The sequence below is a fragment of the Balaenoptera acutorostrata genome, chromosome 3 (assembly GCF_949987535.1).
Source record: "Balaenoptera acutorostrata chromosome 3, mBalAcu1.1, whole genome shotgun sequence".
Taxonomy (NCBI): Eukaryota; Metazoa; Chordata; class Mammalia; order Artiodactyla; family Balaenopteridae; genus Balaenoptera; species Balaenoptera acutorostrata.
The window spans coordinates 118,346,070-118,368,451 of NC_080066.1; the positions used below are offsets into that span (position 1 = coordinate 118,346,070).

Below are 22,382 nucleotides of genomic sequence, written 5' to 3' on the forward strand. Positions count from 1 at the left end.
CCACAGTTTCAAAACGGCTACCAATATCCTGCTACTTCCAGGAGGAAGGCTAATTGTGTTAAAAGTACTGCAATAAAAACAGAATTTTGCCCTAAATAACACATCTGGGATTATCTTCCAAACATTTCTGTCCCTCTTAAAATTGTGAAAAATCATTCAGATGAAGTAAGAAATAAACATTAGGAGAGGTTAGTAAGTGCAAACAAAGTCACAAGTCATAGAATAATACGAATAAAGTGGCATTACAAATAACTTATGCTGTGCCCCTCACTTTATGACTAAGAAAACTGAGGCCCAAAGAGGTAAAGTGACACCCCCAAGGTCTTACAAAGACTAGGAGGTAAAGCTAAACTAGAGACACAATTGGTAGCACAATTTCTACAACCCCACCCAGTCTTCCAACACAGTAACAGAAATGGCAGCTCAGGTGGATGTCAATCATACAACTAAGTAAAACAATGAGCAACGCATCCTTGACCCTAAAAGGTATACGCAGGGCATACAAAATTAACCAACGACCTTTACCCAGTGTCAATAGTCATTTTTCTTTAAAAGATGCCTCTTTGGAAGCTATCTTTATGCCTTTATTCTTGCCAGGGTTTGAGGATTTGTATCTATTTAGTGAAAGGTAGTTCTCTTTAGCATTCTTATACCAAGCAGGCAGGTAAAAACAACCACCATATTGTCTCACTGTTGCCAATTTGTCCCCACTTCCAATCCATTGTCCAGTCTGCTGACAACATGGTCTTTCTAAAATGCACATCTGATTATGTTTGAATTTTTTCTATGGCTTTCCATGTGCTACAAGATAATTCTACAGTTCTTAGTCTGGCCTTCAAGGGTCTTCAAAACATTTAGCCAGTACCACCCCTTCAGTTTTACTCCTAACCCTCTCTTTACACTTTCTGCTTCGAGAATACAAACTGGGTATGACTCCCTAAACACAGTATGCTCCTCATTGCCTCCAGACCTTTGCACATGCTGTTTCCTCCACCTGGAATGTCTGACAAACTCTGCTCTTCCTTCAAAAGTCAACACATTACTTTTTCTCCTCCTGCCAAATATACATGCTTCTTCCCATGGGATTCCGCTGCATTTTGCACAGAGCTCACATTACTCCACTCATTGCATTGAACTCTGCCTATATACATGACTGTTTCCCCAAACACATTGTTTCTGAGGTCAGAGGCACTGCTTTTTCTCCATGCCTAGTACTTTGCCTGGTGTAAGCGCTCAGTGACTGTTTACTGACTGAATGAAAAAAATCAATAAATAGACCACCATATTTTTTTCTTATCACAAAATCTTTAAGTCTTAGGGTGATATCCCCTAGTTCTTCTATATAATGTCTAAACTGGATGTACACTGACAACAGGATATTTGTGTCAACCTCTGTTTTTGGTTTCTCTCAACTGTTTGCTCTAAGCACAATTTTATAATCACCCTCTCACCGTAGAAAGTTGACTTTGGCATGAAGGTGGTGACGAAATTCCAACTCCTATCTAACTGGGAATCAAGAGGAGAATTCTTGGGTAAAGAGTGGGTCACCATTATTCCAGACATGGTATAGAACAGTTGGTAAAGAACGGTTCCTTTTGTGACTCCATTTCTTATTAGAAACACAAGTTGAAGGATAACCTGTAACCCACTAAAAATGTAAATGCTTGTTTGGATATAAACTGGAAGTAATAGCAGTATCTTCGTGCCAAGTGAGTGCTTTAAAAGAGGATTTTTAGTCTGAAACAAATGGAATTTAGATTTAAGGCTCAGCTTATTTGGGGTTCTATTATGGTTTAACTCCTTCCAGTTTTCCTCATCTTGCTGAGAAAATGCTGCCCACATGCAAATGTCTTCTAGGACAGCTCAGCTGAAGCGGGGGATGTCCTGGGTACATAAACACACATTTTCCTCTTGAAATAATACCCTCACAGTCATTGATGAAAGGCTCCATATTCAAAATAGAGAAGAATTTGCCAGTACAGTCTTCCCTTAACATGTATATCATCTTGAGCAGGCCCCAAATCAATGAAGAGAAGCTCTAGTAGCTGTTCGGGCCAATAAAAGGCACAGGGCATCCCAACTCTGAAGCTACCTCCAATCTTTCGATTATCCAAATCAATGAAGAGAAGCTCTAGTAGCTGTTTGGGTCAATAAAAGGCACAGGGCATCCCAACTCTGAAGCTACTTCCAATCTTTTGATTATCTCTCCTCCAATGACATCACTCCAAGGTTCCATTTTGCCCCAAAGCTACAGTCCCTACACAAATGTGAGGGGTGCTCACTAAAGAAAGAAGTGGGGAATACAGCAATAGTAGCCATTGCACCTGCATCATGGATTCCTCTTGGCCATCAACCACCTTCCATAGAGCAGCCCTCTGCGGCATTATTATTAACAATCAACATGATTTCTAGTAGGTGAGACCACACTGGCCATTTCCTATCCCCACCCTTTATCGAATGATAGGATTTGTGACCTTCTGTTCCCCTCACCACTTCAGAAGATGGCTACCCTTTAGAATTTTAAAGGTCTTGAATGGTGGGTGTCCCATAGAAAGTTTAAATCTGGAATGTAAAAAAGAGATTAACTCTGTGGATTTTCCAAGTCATTAATTTTTAGGGTTCATTTTGTGTTACATCTAAGCTTTGGGGGTTTTTGTTTGTTTTAAACATTACAGCATTACCTAAAACAGTTTTCATGTGAATAGGCAGAGAAATGTGAGTCAGATTCCCCTCTTGCTAACTGACATAGAATGGGGACACTTTTCTGTCATTCTGAGTCAAACCCACATAGAATTTTAACAATTTTTTGTTCACATTTTTTAAAAGAAAAGAAAAAGGTTAATAATACTCCTTTATCTTTACATTTTCATATATCAGAAAAAAATTACAGTCAGGGAAATAGTGAGTTTCATAAATTTATTCATTCAGCAAACTTACTAAACAACTATTATGTGCCAGTCACTACACAGGTATTGACTAACAGCAGATATACAAAAGGAAAAAAAAAATATGGTTGTTTACAGCTCTAAATTTAAGAATGGGAAATGTGACTACTATCAAATCACAGAGGCTAGAAATCTCCTTTTGTCCACTTGCTATCTGTTTTCTTGAGAGAAAAACTTCTCTGGCAGGAAGTGTTAGTCAAGATGGAAAATGTTCATCAGCATAAATTCCAACTTTTAACTTAAAAAGCAAGAAAAAAATATATCTACGTCTCCAACTTGGGTGGGACCAGTTGAAGGTTCCTCATAAACTTATAAAAAGACATAGTCTTTGGTTTTCTTGAGGGTCTGAAATGAATCCATTACATTAAAATGGCTCTTAGTAGCAAGAGCAAGTAATGATTTGCATTATAAGCGAATAAAATGGGGGATTAGGCATATCAGTACAATAAGATCTTTTTTATTCACTTTTATAGAGATTCTCTCCCTATTCCTGCTTAAATGAACTTGGAAGATTGTTCACCATTCAGTATTGTTTAAATTATAAGGCTGGTCTGTCATCTGGTTTTTAAATATTTTTCCCCTTTGGTAATGTAGATGAGTAATGTCTATCTCCATTCTTTAAGAATACGCTAATGTAATGATAGCCTAATTTTGAAAAAAATTACTTTTTTTAATATCTTACATCTAGAGACCACCTGACATATTAGAAATATAATATTCTTCCAAAAATACACTTTTCTAGACATCCTGAACACTCATACTTCAGTGAATTGTACTTTTCTTTCCTGTTCAAAAAGTGCTATAAGTCCTCTCACACAAACAAATCCCCTGGAGAAGACTTCATTAATGAAGTCAGTTTACTTCTCATGGTACCCACTAGTAAAAGTGATGGCTTTATCGTCAGTCATGATAGTTCATTCTAGATCCCAGAGCCACTTCCAATGTAAGAGCATGAGAAAAGGGCCTATCCTGCCGACAAAGGAAACTTAGAAAGTCTTGTTTCACACTTATGATTCTTTCATGTTATATAATCCTAGATTTTACATCTTCAAGGAAAGAATGCTAATACTAGCGAGAGATGTATTTTGCTTTTGCAATGTTCTTGTATGCCAAATACCTGCTTGTTTCAGTTTAAGATAGGAAAAACTTATTTTTATATATTTCAATTCCACATTTCCCTGAAAGTTGAGCACCTGAATCTTATCAAATTAGCACCGATTTCTCTATTAAAGCAAATGTGAAAAGCCAGAGGTTTGTTCTATGGACAGGAAGTGATAATCCTCCAAATTTCATTAAAAGCTCTTGGTTTTTCCCTACTCCTATCTGATAAGGGACACTTTTCCTGATTGTTGCTCCCTGTTAGCAATGAAAATCGTATTTCTGTTTGTGGCAGTTTTCAAAACTGGAGCTGTCAAGTAATGCACTTACAACTTACTTTCCAAAGAAACTGCTTGCGAGTTCCCGTACCTAAGTCACTTCTTATCATTCTCCTCCCTGACCTTCCTATGAGTGAAGTCCCCAGAGTAATTTATTACATATATGAAGTGAAGAATTTAGAAACAGGGCTGATTGGTGGATCTGCCTGCTGCCACTAAAGTTTTCCTGGTACCTTCTAGCTACTGCAGGCTTACAGGACTGATTCACCCCTCTCCTTGTCTCCTGGCAGCTAAATGGGAATATTGGAGAGCTGCCAGAAGGGTAGGTAGCCAACCTGCTTGCCCTTGATTGCGCCTGCCAGCTTTTTAATAACAGAAGTAGGGTCAAGTAAGTGAAATCACAAACTGAGGAGAGTATTCTGAGAGTGCAAAGGCAGTTAATGTCCTTCCTAAGCCTCAGATGGAGGGCAACCCTTGGCAGAGTAATCTATGATTTGTGGCACCTGACCCTTCCACTGTGACTGTTATCTGTGTATTCACTAGAAACATATTTACAGAATCTCTCCATTAGCAAAGATGCCTTGTGTGTGATTACCCAATTGTCATGGTTGCACTAGGATTTTGATACAGTCCCTATTCACAAATGAAAAACTGCACTAAACTGCACACAGGACTCATTTAGAGCAGCGATCCTCAATCAATAGATCAAGACTTCTCCTGGTAGATCTCAAAGAGATTATCACAGTCTTGCTCTCCCCCTTCCTCCCCACCCCCAGGACCACATCCCACCTCCCCCCATCCAACGGCAAGACAGAATCTCCTTTATTCCTTTGAACCCTTAAGAATTCTTAATAAAGTTAAGAACAATTAGCTATAAGAATTATCCAAAGAGATGAGCCTCTTTAAAATAGACTCCACTGCAGAAAATGCTGGAAGAGAACACCCTTGCTTAAAGCAGCTAGCACTGCTCACATTTATATAAGTAGTGTCAGCAAAGTACTTTCTCCTCATTTAAAATGTTTTCGTTACAAAGGCAGAATTAGGTTGTAGGCTGGCTTTCCTTCCTTCCTGTGGAATCAAGTACAAAGAACATTGTAATTTTTTTTTTCTGCCTGAGACAAGTGACAATGAGAGCACTTGCTATTAAAAAGTTTATTGGGAAGTTTCAAAAGTGGTATCTCCCTCTTCCCCCCGCAAATATATGGCATTGAGGTCCTCCATGCTAGAAAATTTTTGTTTACATCGTTGGCTCGCTCGATAGTGCTAAGAAAGGTGAAGCAGTCTGTTAGGGAACCGAATCAAACTCACTGGGGAGCAAATAAGTGGTTGTGAATCAAAGTAGAAAAATCCCGATAACCCGGAGTCATTGTCATGTGTCTCCCAAATGAGATGTTCTGAGGAAATAAAGTGACAAAGTCGCATTGGATAAATAAACGAAGGCGATAAAGTCACCACAGATCAAGATAATGCTACGAAGGTGACCTGATTTGACAGTTAGTAACCGCAGGTGACCCTTTGGGAACCGCGGCGGGGTGAAATGCCCTGAGAATCGCTGAGAACCTGACGGCCCCGCAGGGGGACGCCCGGAGCCCCGCGCTCTGGGCCGGGGCCCGGCGAGGAGAGGCTGGAGGCCACCCCGGGCGCTTCGGGCCTAGACGTTGGCCGAAGCCAGGCCGCGAGGCCCCACGCCCGCCGGGCCGGGAGAGGCGCGGAGGAGACCACCCTCCCTCCCCCCACGTCCTGGCGCCGAGGGGCCGCCGTGGGTCCCGGGGGCAGCTCCGGACCCACGCGGCGGTCGCAGTAACCGCGCCGCCTCGCAGTCGCCGTGCGGCCGAGCGGGCGCCGGGCGCCTTAGAAGCGTCTGCTCCGCCGCGGGAAGCCGGACCCCCGACCCGACCAGCGCCCGGTGCACGGAGCTCACGCGGGGACCAGCCCGCCAACCAGCGAGGGCGGGCAAGCTCCGCGCTCCAGCGGGACGGAGGAGCCCAGTCGGGGACTTGGGGACGCCGGAGTTTGGGCGCCCCTGGAAGCAGGGAGTCATCTACAAGCGGTTCGTCCCAGGCGACCTGAATTCAGCCCCTGAGAAGATGCTCCGGACATTAGCGTGGCCACAGGGGATGAAAGAAGAGTTATTTAAATGCGGGAGGGGCGGGCGGGAGGACTAGGAGGAAACCGTACCGAAAAGAAATCCCCATCACCACCAAAACCGTTTCTAAGAAGTCCTGAGGTTTTACGCCTGGAGATTTCACTTTAAAAGCTGGAGAAAATATATATATATATTCCACTGCTTTTAACTGAAGTAAACAATGTGCAACAAATCCTAACTCAAATATGATTGCAGTGAGATTAGGGTCTAATTGCTTAGAGTTCAGGTGGAATCTGCGGGCTAAATCCTACAGGGCCAATCTGAATTTCACAATCATTCTGTCAAAAGGAGAGCGATGAGAGCCCACACGCTTCCTAACAAGTCATTTTTAACAGTTACAAGCTTCGCACAAAGACCACACAGGGCGTCTAAGAGATGCAAATCTAATCCCTGGTCATTCTACAGGCCTTCAACAAAGATGTGCTAAACCCTAATAGAAAAGAAATCAGTTCTCTGTCACCAGCCCCTGGTAAAAATCTATTAGAGAATGGATAGAGCCGCATCTACAGCAGTTGCTGCAAAGGTTAAGGACAAGTACAAATAAGAGGGACCCAGTTTTGTTTTCCGTGTGAAATATCGGGAGAAGCTAACCCCAAATGAGTGACGGGATTCGATCCGTGGCTTCGCATTCATTTGAATGCTAGATAAAAACTAAACACATACATTAAGACTTTTGAAGACTCCGTTTCTGAATTTAGGAGAGATGAAACAAATTCCCCCCAAAGTTGGACATCTTTGCCTCCGAAATTAATGAAGAATATTAACGGGGGAGGGAGGCCGAGCGCGCGGGTCCAGGAGGGAGGACCTGGGAGTCTGGAGCCGGCTTGCCTGCCTTTGCTCTGCGGTGCCTCGTCCTTTCCGGAAAAAGCCCCGACGGCGGAGTCGCCGAGGGGCCGGGGACCGAGATGCGGGACGCCTCTGGCCGCTGGGGCCGAGCGGTGGGCGCCGACGGCGGGAAGGCTGGGCGGCCGCCCTCCGCCCCGACGGGCCGCCTTTCGGCCTGGGTCCCTCTCCTCGGCCTCACGGGTGGGGAGGGGAGCCTATGCCTCAACGGCGGGGAAGAGTCTCAAATGTGCCCTTCCGCGGTCACCAACCACATGAGGTCCTCACTAACAGTGTCATGCTAGGGTATTAAAAGGGTTAATATGTTGCAGCTAAAACATATCACAGTGTGCGCGAGACCCTTAAAAAAGGAAGGGCCCCGGGGATTCAGACCCCTGGGAGAAGGCTGCAAGCAGGCTGGGCGAGGGTAGGAGGGGATCACTGGTCGGTCGTTGAAAGTTGGGGGGTGGGGATTTCCTCCCCCTCCTCCCAGGGGTAGAGACCCCGGCGGCGGGGCAAGCCCTGGCCTCCTCCCGGGCCGCGGCTCAGAGGCTGCGAGCGCCCCACAGAGCCGGGCGGGCCCGGGGAGGGCGTGGGGAGCGCGCCCCGCTCTGGGGAGGGATCTCCAGCACCGACGCGGTTCTGCCCGCAGCGCGCCCTCCAGGGTCGCGGGGAACCGGTCGCCCCCTGGGGACCCGCCTTCCACCGGAGGAAGCGGCTCAGGACCCGAAGGTGAGGGCTGCGGGGCGGGCTCGGCTCCGAGTCCCAGCGGAATCGCCCTGCCTTTTTCGCAGGCGGCTGGGACTCCCTCCACGTGGCGCCTCCTTCGAGGCCGCGCCGACCGGGACGAAAGGGGGCGCTGTCCAACAGTCAGGGTCGGCAAAGACCAATTTTTCTAAAGTCCCTTCTCCAATTGCAGAGAGGAGGGTTGAGGCACTTGTGTGAAGGAAAGCGTTTTTGTATGTTTCCACGGAAGTTTCCAGAAGCCACTATTTCCTCACCGGGTGGTTCCGCCCTCTACCACCATCCTCTTGCCCTGCCCCCACCCGCCGCCATCAGGTTCCCAGGAATTCGCTCCCCCCAGGGGTAAAGAGCCCGGAGCTGGCCAGGCCGGAATTTGGGAGGCGAACTCCAGTCCCTAGTCCTTCAGCTCCATAGCCCTTTAATTGGCTCTGGCATAAAGTCCCTATTCTTAAGGTCTGGCAGGAGGGAAGGAAGGGGTTGCTAGATTCGCCCCTCAGCTCAAAGACGGACCACCATACACAGACATGTTTCCTCTTCAGCCGGTTCTCGGCCTGCCCAGGCCAGGCGTACGCCTTAGGTCGGGGCTGTATTCCTTCCTTCCCATCTACTGACATTAATTGAATTTCTCTGCACTGCTGCTTCTCTTTGCTTTCCTCATTTTTCTCGCTAGTCCTCTGATAGGCTGACCTTGGCGGTTCTCTGGTCTTCTTACCCCCCAACTGGCCTCCCATATGGGCCTTGCTGGCTTTCATTCTCTATGGCTTAGCGCATCCACTTTATCTCCTTTTCCTTTTAGTACTGACATTAGGAAAATGATACCGAATTGCCTACGAAGTAATACTGCAGCTATGAGGCTGGAATTGGACAAGTAAGCAAGTAAAATGTAGGCATTGAAATGAAAAAATAGAAAACGAGGAGGATGAGGAAACAAACGAAAAGTAGATAATGAAGTCACTTCGGGCTATAAATACAAGAATATGATGCTTCTGCAGGTGATCTTTGGGTCCTAATGAGGGTCTCCCACATCAGCCTTGGGAGTCAGGGACAGAACTTCCTGAGTAAGGCAGGTTGAAGTTTCTTCCCCCAGACTAGGATTGCTGCTGAAGACGGGCCAGCAATCCTAAACCTGTGTATGCTTGGTCCCCAGGGAGGTCCACGAGGGTGGGACGGAATCAGCACAATTCAACCGGCACTCCTAGAAATGGTTATGTAGTCACCATATCGCTATGGGGCTGTCAGGTGGCTGAAACTTCCTGCCTGGGAGCCTGCTCTGGCTCTCTGATTCTTTGCGGGACACATTCCTGTGCACCCCCTCTGACTACCCAGACCAGCCTAGGCTGGGGCCCTGCCCTCAGGTGGATGAGCTAGCTCCCCTACACCCTAGCAGATTGGGTCCTACTGGTCCAGCCTCACCCTCACCTCCTGTCAGCTGTTGGGGTTCTGTCCTCCCGCTTTGCAGAAATAGGGAGTGTGGAGGCTCCCCGTTGTAGGAGGCCTGACCTGCTCCCACCCCTTGGCTCAGGGTGGACCTGTGCCTCAGGACCACTCTTGCTTATCCACAAAATGGGTCCTAGAGAGGAAAACAAACAAACAAACTAGAGAGTTTACAGCTGGTGTGTGTATGTGTGAAGGATGTCTTTAGATCTTTGTGGTCCCTGTAATTTGACATCTGTTAAAAAGAACACCAGGGCTTTTAGGATGAGTTTTGCAGGAAACTGAGTAAGCCAGCAGGAGCTGTGCAGAATCTCCCCCACTTGCCCCCGCTCCGTCTATTGGTTCTCCTGAGATCTTCCCAGAGGCGAAAATGCTTTGCAAGGACGTCTAAAAACACAACACCTGCCTAAGAGGCACCAACTTGAGGAGGTTAATAAATTATCTCCTTTCGAAATAAAAATGGAATCGACATTAAGCACATGCTATTATTAGATTGAGTTTCAGCCTACTAGAAAGTTCGTTAGATGTTGGTATCTGGGCAGAGACGAAATCTCTCTTTTCCTTAGGAACACTCATCAGGGAAAACAGCAGCAGTTCGCTGGCTTTGTTTGATTTTATTTGTTCAAAGAAAGGTTGTGTTTTAAGATCGTTTTAAAAATCCCTTCAGATTAGGGTTTGGATCATCGTGGTGACCCAGTGAACTAATATATTCACTATATAATCTGGGGTCAAAATTCACGGGAAATTTCTATTCAGCCGCACACCAGACTCCTTGGGGAGGTTTCCAGAAGGGGCTGGGGGCCGGGTGGGCAGGCAGCGCGGAGCGGAGTTGCTCCTGTCCCCAGCTAGGAACCGGCTGGAGAGTCACCGCTGGCTTTGGGGTGGGGGGGGGGCGAGGCTGGGTGGGAGGAGAAACTGAGGCCTGGGGCTGGGCGCCGGGGGGTGGGGAGGCCGCACGTGGGCGGGGGGAGGCCTCGGACCCGGGATGGAGGGGAGGCCGAGGGGGTGGGGAGAGCTGAGGCCGCCGGCGGGAATGGGGAGGTCGCGGACAGTTGCTTCTCTTGATCCTGGAAACCAAAACTTTCTACGAGAGACCTTAAAATAGATCGACATTTTAAGTGCCCACACTTCTAGCTGAGACCCCTGGCAACCAATATGAAACCGCGAGGCCGGGAGGGGGTCTCAGGCCTCTGGCGGTGAGGCTGGAGGCCGCGGAGCAGCGCCGTGGGCTTCGGTGGCAGCTCACCGCCCCCGCCCCGCAGACGCCCTGTGGCCCCCGCCGCACCCGCGCAGGGCTTCGCGGCTCTAACGCTCGAATTTTAGCCCCAGACAACCTCTTCTGGTGACCCTTCCTTTCAAAACAAGCTTGAATTTTTCATCAAATCTTTTATCCGTGTACTCTTCACTAAATAACCGTTAACCAGCACCTGGGAAAACAACTAACGTGGTTTCTCTCACCTTTCTTGCCGGCTTTTTCCCCCTCCAATCATTGAGTCTCGATTTTCTAAGCAATTAAGTTATATATTCAACAGGAATATTCGATTTAAAATACATCGGGACGGAAGGCTGATGCATAAGGTCTGAGGCTAGAAGAAAATATTTAGTGCTTGCCTGCAGATTCTGTCACCCATCATCTGCTCGGAAAGCGCTCTGAATCTTTCAGCGTGTCCAGCTTTTATGATTGCAAATGGCCCTGTTTTCAAATGGAAATAAGACTTGCAAACTGATTATGTGTATTGAATCGGAATCACTTGCTAGATCCTCTTGTTTAAAATGTATTGAAAAAAGGATGATGGCTGCAGACCTCTGTAACCAGCTCCCTCTCTTCTCAGGGAGGTCATCTATTTTGCAACTTTTTGCCATTTGAGCATGTTTAAGCGGGATAATTACGTTGCCACCGTGTTACTGGCCCAACGCAAAGACATGGTACACACGCTTCCTCCCATTCTGCCCCCCCAGCCCTCCTTACTAGCGTCACCCCTAAACACCAGACACCATACACTCACTCATCCACCCTGCCCCAACGCTCTAACCCGGGAGACTCAGCTGTCACAAACAACAACAGAACCTCGCACACTTTCACTGGGCACAGTTGTTCCTCTCCCCTCCCCTCTCCTCCTTTCCACTCTCCTCTCTTTCCCTCTCTCGTCTTACCAGTGAACAGAACCACAAACACACAAACCCCCAGCTTCCCCAGACACCCAACCAACAGAATCTAAGTATTTAGCCATGTCGAGAATTTTCAACAACTAATTTTGGGTTGGCGTGGCATTGTAGTTGTTAGAAAACAGTTCACACCGGAAGGTTAATGTCAACTGTTACGGATGCCTGATGGTCCTTGTAGGGCACCGTCTTTGTCAAAGATTTTCTCTTTACCCCCCATCCTGGGCTAGATTATGGCTGTGGGTAAGCTGGCTTTTGTTAAATATTTCCAACAGCTCTCCCATTTGAAGCCAAAGTGACATGCAGACAGCTATCTGAGTTTTACCAGCTGCGTGAGTTGTAGGTATGAGACACTGCAGCACTTCCAAAATTTACTACACTCTGGCGCCAGCCTCAGCAGTCCTGCCAGGGAGCAGTAACCAACATTTCGGTGACTCTTGCAGGTTGGTGAGTAGTAATGAACTGGCTACAACTTCTGTTTGCCCTGGCCAGAGGCAGGGATGTATGCTCTATGCACACCCGTGGTGCAAGAGTTGCAAGTCTATCTGAAGCACACCCACAAGGGAAGGAAGACGCCATCACTGGCCAGAACCACCGATTCCCTTAGACTCCACCCAGAAAACAGTGCCTTGCAGACCTCAAGGCACCATTGAGTGGCCAGGAGGGGAGAGAGAGGTTTAATCCTCTAGGCTTCAGAGTCTCCTCTGAAAAAGCCTGTCTGAAAAAGTCTGTTTAGAAACCTGGTGCTCTGCGCGCACCTGAAGGGACCCTAACTTGCGGTGTTCCCTCTATACACATAGCCAGATTTGTTAAACCGTTGACCCGGCCTCCTAGGTTAGAGGAGCCAGCTTAGTCCTCTTCGCGTCATTAAGGTAATTCCCAGGTTTACATCTAAGAGGCCCGCACTCAGCCTTGTGTGTGCCTGGGAGATCAGGTAAATCAGTCACGCTCAGACCAAATAAACCCTTGTTTTCCTAGAGCTTTGGACACCTTCACACAGCAACCTTGGGAGGGAGAATGCTAGGTAAGGTGGAGGCCAGGCCATTCTGGGTGATTTTCCACAGAATTGCTCCAGGACGTAGCAACTGGAAAAGGGTATCCAAGTACACTTTTTAGGCCCCGACATCTTTTGTAGAAATGACATTGTCAACAATCACCAGAAACCCTAGAAATGCAATGTTTAACACTCCGCCAACAGCTTGGTGTTACTGACAATTTCATGTAGCAATCAAAGAGAGGATTCTGGGGAATGTACAAAATGGGGGAAGGAAGAGGGAAAGTTTGTCTTTTTCTTGTTGTCAGACTACACTCAGACCTGCCCTTTTATTTCCACTACTCTGTGAAGGCCAGAATAGGGGGGACACTTGCTACAAACAAGGGGCAGCAACACTTCCATTTGTTTTTGTTAGCTGGAAACAGTGTTCATACTAACGATTACTACTAGTGGGTAAGGTAGGTGCAGCACATGACAACAATTTTTGTTGTAGATTGCTTCAAGAAGTCTCATCTACAGCTGTGTGTCTCAGGCAACAAGTTCATTTTCTTTAAGGACAAATTTTAATATTTTCCCCAAACAGAATTAGTTCTCTAGAGTTTCATATGAAAATAAATTAATATTCCAATTTAAAGTGGGAAAAACTAAAGAAGGTTTTCGTTCACTTGATTTTCTTAAGGAAAACTCAGTTTCATGTGACATCTTACTTGAGGTAGTAAATGCATTCAACTTTCTTGCATCTAACAGGTTCTATAAGATCCCCTACTAAGAGAATCCTATATTAATTTTTTCTTTTTGAATATCTTAATAAAATAGATATGTTAGATACATACGTGTATGTATTTCTACAATACACACACAGACAGGTGTCTGTATGCAACCACTTACACCTACATACAGAGTGGGCAGAATCAGATGTGAATATTGTATTGGAAAAAAGAGCCCTCTTTAACAAAGCCTGTTATTGCCTGTGATTTTTTTTTTAATGTTTGTTCTCATTTCAAGCAGAACATTAACGGTGATCAATTTACATTGCAGTGTCCTGCAAATAACTAAAAAAGAAAGAAAACAGGAAAGTCAATTTAAATCTCACCCTTTCCAAAACTTCGTTACAACTCAACTAATAACGAACACAATACATGTTTAGGAAGCAGAGACAAAATGGGAAACATTATCAAATGAGGATCCTGGGGCTGTGCCTAGATGCCCTCCAAGTAGGGCATTAGGTCACTATCAGAGAGAAGTACAGCCAGCCACTTCAGCTGTGGCTTCAGATGAGGCAGAAGCTGCGCTCTCGAGATGCTGAACCTGTCCCTCCTCCGTGTCTTTGAGGACCATCAAGGAAAGTTTAGAAATACAACTACATGGAGGGGAGATGGCATTCAGACCTTGGCTCTCCCTTCAATAAAAACATTCTTTCCTCTACTCCCATCAACACCCAATTCCTTCCGCCACTTGGACGGACAAGCTTGCCACAGAGGGTGATTGGGGGATAGGACGCTTTTTCCTGAAGCTACTGGCCAAAGAGGCACCAGGAAACTTTCTGTGCTCCCAGTTGAGGCAGAAGCCCAAACTGGGCCCCACAGAGGGTGGCCTGAAGTCACAGAACACAATTGCACAACCACAAGCACACCAGTCAGGAAGGCAGGGAGGGCCAGAGGAAGGTGGTACCCAGCATCTCCTAATAGGGAACCGATCAAGGAACCCATTCAGGCTCATCCCTCCCAATACTCAAGTCTGTTGCTTTCCATCCATTCTAAAAGACAGCAGCATTTGAAACAAACAAGCCAGCAAACCATGCCTAAGAGCCATATCATCTTAGATTCACATTTCCCAACAGGCTTTCTAGTTCTCCGCAAACAATATCCTCGATCACTTGGCTCCCCACTCCACATACACACCAATAATTGGGGGGAGGGGAGAGCGATGTCTAGAGAGACTGGGGACATTAGATCAGAATTCAAGGCAGCTTCTCACAGCTCTCTTGTTTAAAGAAAATGAATGTCTGCCTGGCTTGCTTTTAGTTCAGGAAAGGGGTCAGTCTTTATCAGCACGGTTCACACAGATCCTGGATTCCGCCCCCCCCCCTTATCTTAAATTGACCCGCTTTTAAGATAAAGCCATAATAGAGAAAGCATTGACCTTACCTGGTCCCTAATGAGTTGGAAGTCAGAAAACCCCGCTCTCCTTTCCTCTTATCCCGGGTCGCCTGAGAAGAGACTCGCGCTACCTTTTGTGCACTCGCGCCCGGAGAAAACCCCTCACCGGCGCCCAAACGCCCGCGAGCGCGCTCGGAGAGTGTGCGGCCTCTAAAGTATGAGAATTCTTCCCTGAGGTCTCAAAATCGGGGACCTCAAGGCCAGACCTAGGCCTACCCCTGCCCCAGGACGATTAAAATCCCCTGGAAGGCTCCCGAGCCAGTCTTGCCCTTAGAAAGGCCAAGCCCTAAGCAGTGGGAGGAAGAGCTGCCTCCTGCGAGGCCCTTGGACTGGAGCGCGCGGGGCCGTCCCCGCCTCCAGGAGTAAGTGCCCTGAGCGTTTCTCGCCGAGCCGGCTCCGGCCTGCCTCTGATTTCACTCGTGGGCCCCGAGCTACTTCCCACCGTGCCGGCCCGGTCCCAGAGCCGGTGCCCTGGCTGGTGACGCATCCCCTGCCCCCACCCACCTCCTGGGCTTGAGGACTCCAGCTGTACCCGCTTCTGTTCCTGTTGGGGGCGGCGGCAGCCCGGGCTCCCTTCTTTCCGGCTCGGAGCATCTCTTTCCCGATCTTGTCGCCTCCCCTAAGCCCGGCCCAGTCCCTGGCCCGGCCAGCTGAGAGGGCAGCTTTCCTGCCTCTCCGACCCACAGCTCCGGGTTCCCAGGCTGGGGCGGGGGTGGAGAGCCGCTTTGGGATGCTAAACATCAAACAAGCCAAGCCTGGGGTTTCAGGCCCTGAAGCCACTAGAGCCGCTCTCCAAGGCTCTCGAGAAAGTCCTCGTGTTTACATGGAGGGGTTGGGGGTGGGGAAGAGGAGGAAGGGGGGGGGATGCTGTCTGCAAAATCTCCCCCACTTCCCGAAGCCATCGGGGCCTAGGGATGGATGGGGTGCTTAGGTGGCGGCGTTCAGCTTCTCCTGGACCTCGGGGCGAACTGTGCTGCCCCCACGCGTGGAGAAGCTTCTGGCTCTTCCAGGCACTTCAGCGTCAGGGACATCACCAGAAGTCTTTCTCCACCAGAGGAGACCAGAACCTCCCCGGGCCAGAGATGCTGGAGACTTAGGGGAGGTCCACTGCTGGAGAAGGCAAAGATCACAGAGGCTGACTGGGATGTGGGGATGAAGTGTGTCTCCGTCTTTGGTCTTTCGCTGCACCCAGCGCGCACCCTTTTCCCTACCAGGACGCTTCAGATTGCCTTCCAGGGCCGCTTCCTGCAGCTACAGCGATGCGCGGCCAGGGACCGGAGCTGGTGGACCCCGTGTGATGGACGGAGAGAAGGGGCCAAGGCCCTGTTTGTCTCGGCCCCATCTGCAGACCTGGCTGAATTCACCTTTTCTCGGGACCAGTAAACAGACTTCAAAATTAAGCCAACTCTAGACGGCGGGGAGAAGAATGTACTTGGTAGAAACTCCAACCAGTGCAAGGGTGATAAGACTGAGGGTACCACAGCTCACTAAAATTGTTACTCTCCGGGGCCGGGGCCGCTCCGGGCAAGAAGGGTTGGGGGGACAGACCCCCTGGCCATTGTCGGGCACCGCCCGCCCAGCCCCTCCCTTGAGTTGGGCACAGGGGCAGGTGGAGCGGAAGCTCCCACCCCACAGAATTCAGACCTTAACATTAACGTCTCCCCTGCCAAGCCGGGCCTGAGCTGGGTGACTTAACTACCTACACACACTGTCCCAGGACCATTGCTGCCCACTCCAATACAAGTGTTCAGACTTCCCGGGTTTTTCCTTGTTTTCCAAAACGTGAGGCCTGCTGAGACTTCCCCCAACTAGCACACTCTCTAGATCCAACCAACCGCCCTCTCGGAATCTCCGAGTCTCTTCTAGATACTGAAAACAGTATCTCAGCAGCCAGACCTGAGGGAGGAGGTCCGTCCTAGTCCCCAGTCAGGGCGCCACGGAGAAGAGCCCCAAGGAAGTTAACAGAGAGGACTGCTGGTACCAGCATACCCCCCTCTGCCCCCCCCATTTTCCTTACACATTTCCGGGGGGTGAGGGTGGAGGTCTGGGAAGAGAGAGATGGAGTCAGAATGAGCTGCAAAGAAGAGGAAGAAAAGGTGGTGACAGGCAAGAACGGAAAAAAGAAAGTTGAAATTCCAGGCGATAAATGAGTACATGCCAAATATGAATCAATCCTCCACAATCAAACACTTTCAGGCCTAGAGAAAAGTTCTAGGAGGGGCATCTGTCCACAGCCCACCCAGCCACTTTTCCTGTAGGTTTGTCAGAAGTGACACGGAAGGGGCAACAGCCCATCTAGGGACTACGTATTTCTCTCTGTCCACAACCACTCCTTCTTCCTCGCCTCCCCGGGGCAATTAAGACTTCCCCAACAGATATATCTGGGTACCAAAGAGACCAAGAAATTAGAGGTAGCGAGAGAGGTCAGTTTTTTGTTTGTTTGTTTTGTTTTGTTTTTGCTGGGATGGGGGCGCGGGAGCGCGGGGAGAGGTGGAGAGTTGGAGACAGGAGAAAGATTCCTTACTACAAAGATTTAGGAGACCAGGAGCCCAGAGACGGAAACCTTGGAACAAAGAGCAGAAAGGCCAGCTCCCAAAGCCCTGCCAGGGGTGTCCCCAAGGCCAGCAGCCCAGTCGGACACCGCCCAAGGCCGGAGAAGCCATGAGAAGCCGTCGGCCAACCTGTGCGGGGATAACTGTTTTAGAGCAGAAACGAAACCCTTAACAACTTCCTCGCTTTCGAAAACAGCCTCACACCGAATTCTAGTCCCAAGGAGGCTCCGCCAAAGATTCGAAATAAAGAATTAATGTTGAAATCTACAGGCATGATCCGTCTAGTAAAAATAATCGTTCATTCAGGGTTATTTAAAACGAATGTCCGAGGCCGGCTGCTTTAAAACACTGGCTCAGCTGTACAAGATCACGGTAGATACTTCTGAGGTTTAAAGAAACAGAAGCCTGGCTTTGAAAACTAGTCCTTTGGTCTCTTTTTCTTCGTTTCTCCCTTTTCCTCCTGGTGGAAGGAGTTTAGCTTTTCTACTCTCTATTGCCAAGTCCCAGGACTGCTCAAGGTTTGGTTCTACTTAATTCAGAGGCAGAACAAAACTCCCTCTTCCCGTGGGGCAAAGACTCTGGGCCCGGCCTCCTTAGCTGGTTCAGGATCCTTTGAGCCCCCAAACAATTCGAATCTCATCAGGCCAATGTTGAGCCACACCCCCTACCACCAAAAAAGCCAAATCAAAACCAAACAAAAGATGGGTTTTTTAATCAGAAAAAGAATCTTTTTAATTTGTATAATTTATTAGAAGCTTCTTAGGAACTATACTTAAGCCAGATATCTACATAAGTTACAACAGAAAAAGACTGACGCTGCAAATACCAAACTGCCAAATAATATACACAGATTTGTCAAGGCCCATAAAAAATATGATGGGCTGGGGACGGGAACGGGGACTGGTTTTTTGTTTTTGTTTTTTACAACAAAATGTACAGATTACTAAAACTAAGCATTTAGTCCAACTTTTGACAGCGTTTTACAGCTACAAGTTCACATCAAACATAAAACAATTTTAACCAGGGCCGGTCTCAGCTGAGCCTGGGTGGCCAGAGGGGGCCAGGAGGGGGCATTTCCTTTGTGTCAGTGGCAAGCGGGATCTGTCGAGGAGTCTTTTCCTCTCCCCAGCCCCCGTCGCCCCTTCAAAGAAATCCTGGTATTTACAGGCAAGTCCACTTTGCTGGCACGGTGTACCCAGAGTGAAGTTTTCGATCTCTAGAGTCCAGAGGCATGTCAGCGTAGAGCCCTCTCCAAACTGCGCCCCACCCGAGCGTGGGAAACCCATCGGAATCACCCAAAAGACACCCCCAAAGCGGTTCCTGTTATGTCCTTCTCTGTTTAAGACTCCTTAAAGAATTGGATCACTTGGTTGTTTTATTTTCTTTTTTTAAAAAAAATCCTGCACGTTTTATAAAAAGAAAAGAAAAGAAAAGAAAAAAGAAATACGTCCAGCAGTTTGGTCGTTGTGTTTTTTCCCTTGGTCTTATCGGGACAGGTTCTTTAGAAAAGTCGAAGCGCACGGTGTAGTGGGTGGTTGGTGGTGTGTGGCGGGCAGTAGGGGAAGCGATGAGGCAGAGCGCTGGGCTAGGCCCGGCCCGGCGTCCTCTCACCAGGTCCGACCATATAGCAAGGTGGAGCAGGACACGGTGCCGTAGTCCGAGCCCGAGGAGTTCAGGTGGGACAGGCTGGAGACCTGGCCCTGCAGCGCCGCGGGGCTGGTGGCGTGGTGCGCCAGGTCCGGAGACTGGCCCGCGCTGCCCGGCTGGTGGCCCGGGTGCGCGCCGAGGCCGGGGCCGCCGCTGCCCACTGAGATAGCTGCTGCCGCCGCCTGAGCGGCCTGCGCCTGCTGCTGCGCCTGCTGCTGCGCGTGGCCTTGCAGGCTGGCGGCGCCCGGCGCAGGGGCGCCCGCCTGGCAGGGTTTGCCGTCTTTCACCAGGACCGGCACAGCCACGCGGCGCGGTGACTGCTGCTGCGCTTGCTGCTGCTGGCACCCGGCGCCCCCGCCGCCGCTATCCTGCTGCAGTTGCTGCTGCGCTGCCTTGTCCTTGGCTTGGCGCTTCATCTTGTAGCGGTGGTTCTGGAACCAGATCTTGACCTGCGTGGGTGTCAGGTGGATCATGCTGGCGAGGTGCTCGCGCTCGGGCGCGGACAGGTACTTCTGTTGTTTGAAGCGTCGCTCCAGCTCGTACACCTGCGCCTGGGAGAAGAGCACCCGGCGCTTCCGGCGCGGTGCGCTTGGTAGTGGGGCCATGTTCTTGCTCACGTCCCCCAGAGAGCCCAGGCCGCCCATGCCGCTCATGTTCATGCCGCTCGCCGGGCCCATGAAGCGGGAGACTGTAAGCGACAAACGCACAGCGTCGGCAGGGGCCGGGCCGGGCCAGACCACCTCTGCCTTCTGCGCGCTTGGCCGGCCCGGCCCCTGCCCCGACGGCGCACTCCTCACCTAGGCCGCCTCCACCCTGAGAGGCCCAGTCGCGGGGATCGCCAGCGCCTGCCCCAGGCCATGCCGTCGAGGGGTTTACTGCAGAGCTCCCCGCCTCAACCCCGGCTCCCTCCCTCAGTCTCGGTGCTTCACCCAAAAAGCAGAGTGGAGAAAGACTGCTCCTCCTGTTCCTTTCGTGCCCAGCCCACCGGATTCGTGCGGTTAGTGGGCCACGGGCAGCAAACTGGGCCCAGGCCAGGAACTGGGGTCTAGCTGTAGGCTCCAGCTTTGGGAGCTTAGGAGAGGGAGGTGTGCGCTTTCGAAAAGCTAGAGACCCCGAGACCCCAGACTCTTTGCCTCTTGGCCGCTCTCTCCTGTCAGCCCCAATGAGGGCACTTGTTCGGCCCATTTAGAACCCCCTCTGGAGCCACAAGCCCTCCCACCAGCCTAGACTGGAGAGTGGGCCAGGCCAGGGGCCTGAGCGCATCATCCCAGCAGGGCAACCTCCCTCCCGGCCAGGCCGCGCCTCTCCGCGCCTTGCTCGTCCCGGCTCTCTTAGTTAGGGGGCCACCTCCCTCCGCATTCCGAGGTCTCCCGCGCGGAGCAGAGCGGCCACTTGGCCGCATCTGGCAGGCGCCAAATACCAGCTCCTGCCCTCAGGACCCCAGAGCTACCAAGTGCCTCTTCTTGGACCCCTCAGCTCAACAAGGGAAGACTCCCCAGCTCCTGCGCCCGACTCGTTGGCGCCACTGCCCGGCCGCCCACCCTGATGCCCAGCGCGCAGCCGGCAGGCGCCGCGCCTTCCCGGCGGCTCTCCCCGCACCTCCTGCGCTCAACCCGCGGCCCTGCAGTGGGGCGGCCTCACTTACTGGCGGGGAAGCGCGGGTCCGGGTTGGCGCCGTACCATCCGGGGCCCGAGGTGCTGTTCCGCATGGTGTCCTGGTACGGCGGCAGCTCGCTCATGTTGCCCAGGTTGCCGTTGCAGTAGCCCCCCACGGCGGAGTGCGAGAGCTGGGGCACCCCCGCAGCCGTCATGTGGTAGGCGGCGGTGACGGCGCCGTGGTGCCCCACGGCGTGCTGCTGCATGGCGGCGGCCGGCGGTGCCGCCTGGCCCTGCCTGTAAGCCGCCAGCGGAGCCCCGAGGCCGCCGCCCTCCATGCCCACTTTCTTGTAGCTTTCCTCCAGGGGACTCAAGATGTCAGACACTGAGAACGGAGTCGTGTGCTTTGGACTCATCGACATGATTCGGCGGCGGCTGGAGGAGGAAGGAAGAGGAGGAAAAAAAAGGGAGAGGGGGAAGGCGAAGCCTCGCTGCTTTTTTTTTTTCTCCTTTTGCCAAATATTCTGGTGTTACCTTAACGCCGATCTTGTTGGATGTACACGTAACCGAGTGGACCGAGTCCGCCTTAATTGGCTTGAGTGGAGGCTCGGGGGCTGCCTCGCGTTTGTTTTAGCCCGGCGCCAGGTTTTAGGCAGCCACCAGAGGCGGGGCGTAAGCGCTAAAGCAACAAGACAATAGAAGCCTACATCTTGCCCGAGATAATTAGCTTACATGCTGATGACAAGGTAAACACCTTTAAGTTTCACTTGTCAGGATTTTTAGGTCTCAAAGAGGCAGAGAGAGAGAGACAGAGAGAGAGACAGAGAGAGAGAGGCAGAGACGCAACCCAAAGCATTTCTTTCCCCCTCCCCCGGAACCCCTACCCCCATTTTTGTGGGGTGCGGTGGCGCGCGGGGGGGGGGGAGGCGGGGGAGAGGGAAAGGAGGAGGGAACCGAGAGAGGGGAGGGCAAGAGGTGGGATGGGGAGTAGCCGAGGAGGAGGGCTGTTGGGGAGGAAGGAAGGTGAACGCCGCTTTGCAACCAAATTGCGGAGTTACAAAGTGAACCACTTTCCAGTTCGGTCGGGGTCCCCCGGGCGGGGACGGGGAGTGGGCCGAGGGGCGGGTGGGTTTTCACCTGAGCCTGCCGGGGCTGCTCCTCCCTCCCGCCGCGGCCTCCCAGCCCCGCGCCTTCCCACCGCCTCCGGACCACATCTGGCTTCGCAGCGCCGAGCCCCAGTCGCCACCAAAGGAGCTCGGGAGTCAGGGGACGAACCCTGGGGCTCCACTGTTGGTCTGCGTGTCTGTCAGTCTGTCTGCCTCTTCTGCCGCCGTCAGAAGGACACCTCTGCTCCCCGCCCCCTTTCCCCCTACCCGAGAGAGAATCCCAGCGGGCGGAGGAGGCGCTGAGCAGGGGATCGGCTGCCGCCGAGAGGCTGTCCCAGATCCCCGCGCCGCCCTCCCCCCAGCTCAGGGTCTTCCCAGAGGGCTAGGGCCCCCTGCTTCACACCGCCCCCCCCAACCCACACTCGGCTACCCTTCCCCACCCCCATCCCCTGCTAAGGCAAGGACACCACTGGCCGCCGGAGCTGAGAAGCTGGGGGGATTAACGCGAAGGGCCATCGCTGAAGTTGCTCCACCTCGAACAAACCTGGTGTCCCCGACCCTCGCCCATCGCCCGGACACGCGGGGTTCTGGGACTGGAGCTGACTTTCCGAGGACATCACAGCCCCAGCACCCGAGCCCAGGGTCACGCTGTTTCCCCCCCTGATGCTTCAGGGAGGGCTCGGGCAGGGAGGGTCGTG

The 22,382-nt window shown here is 50.9% G+C and overlaps 1 protein-coding gene and 1 long non-coding RNA gene across 3 annotated transcripts in view; both read right to left on the reverse strand.

Moving 5' to 3' along the window:
* Positions 1-15,043, reverse strand: part of LOC130707685 (uncharacterized) — a 42,546-nt gene extending 27,503 nt beyond the window's left edge. For both annotated transcript variants that reach the window (XR_009007699.1, XR_009007698.1), the window contains exon 1: positions 14,772-15,043. This is a non-coding gene — a long non-coding RNA (uncharacterized LOC130707685). The remainder of the gene's footprint in view (positions 1-14,771) is intronic.
* A 3,059-nt stretch (positions 15,044-18,102) lies between these two features.
* NKX2-1 (NK2 homeobox 1) lies at positions 18,103-21,217 on the reverse strand. Its single transcript, XM_057543930.1, has 3 exons — positions 21,113-21,217; positions 20,628-21,013; positions 18,103-19,670 (listed from the first exon to the last, which is right to left on the reverse strand). Exons 2-3 carry the CDS (start codon positions 20,998-21,000, stop codon positions 18,943-18,945), a joined length of 1,101 nt encoding a protein of 366 aa, XP_057399913.1. The 5' UTR covers positions 21,001-21,013; positions 21,113-21,217; the 3' UTR covers positions 18,103-18,942.
* Between the last annotated feature and the right edge of the window lie 1,165 nt (positions 21,218-22,382).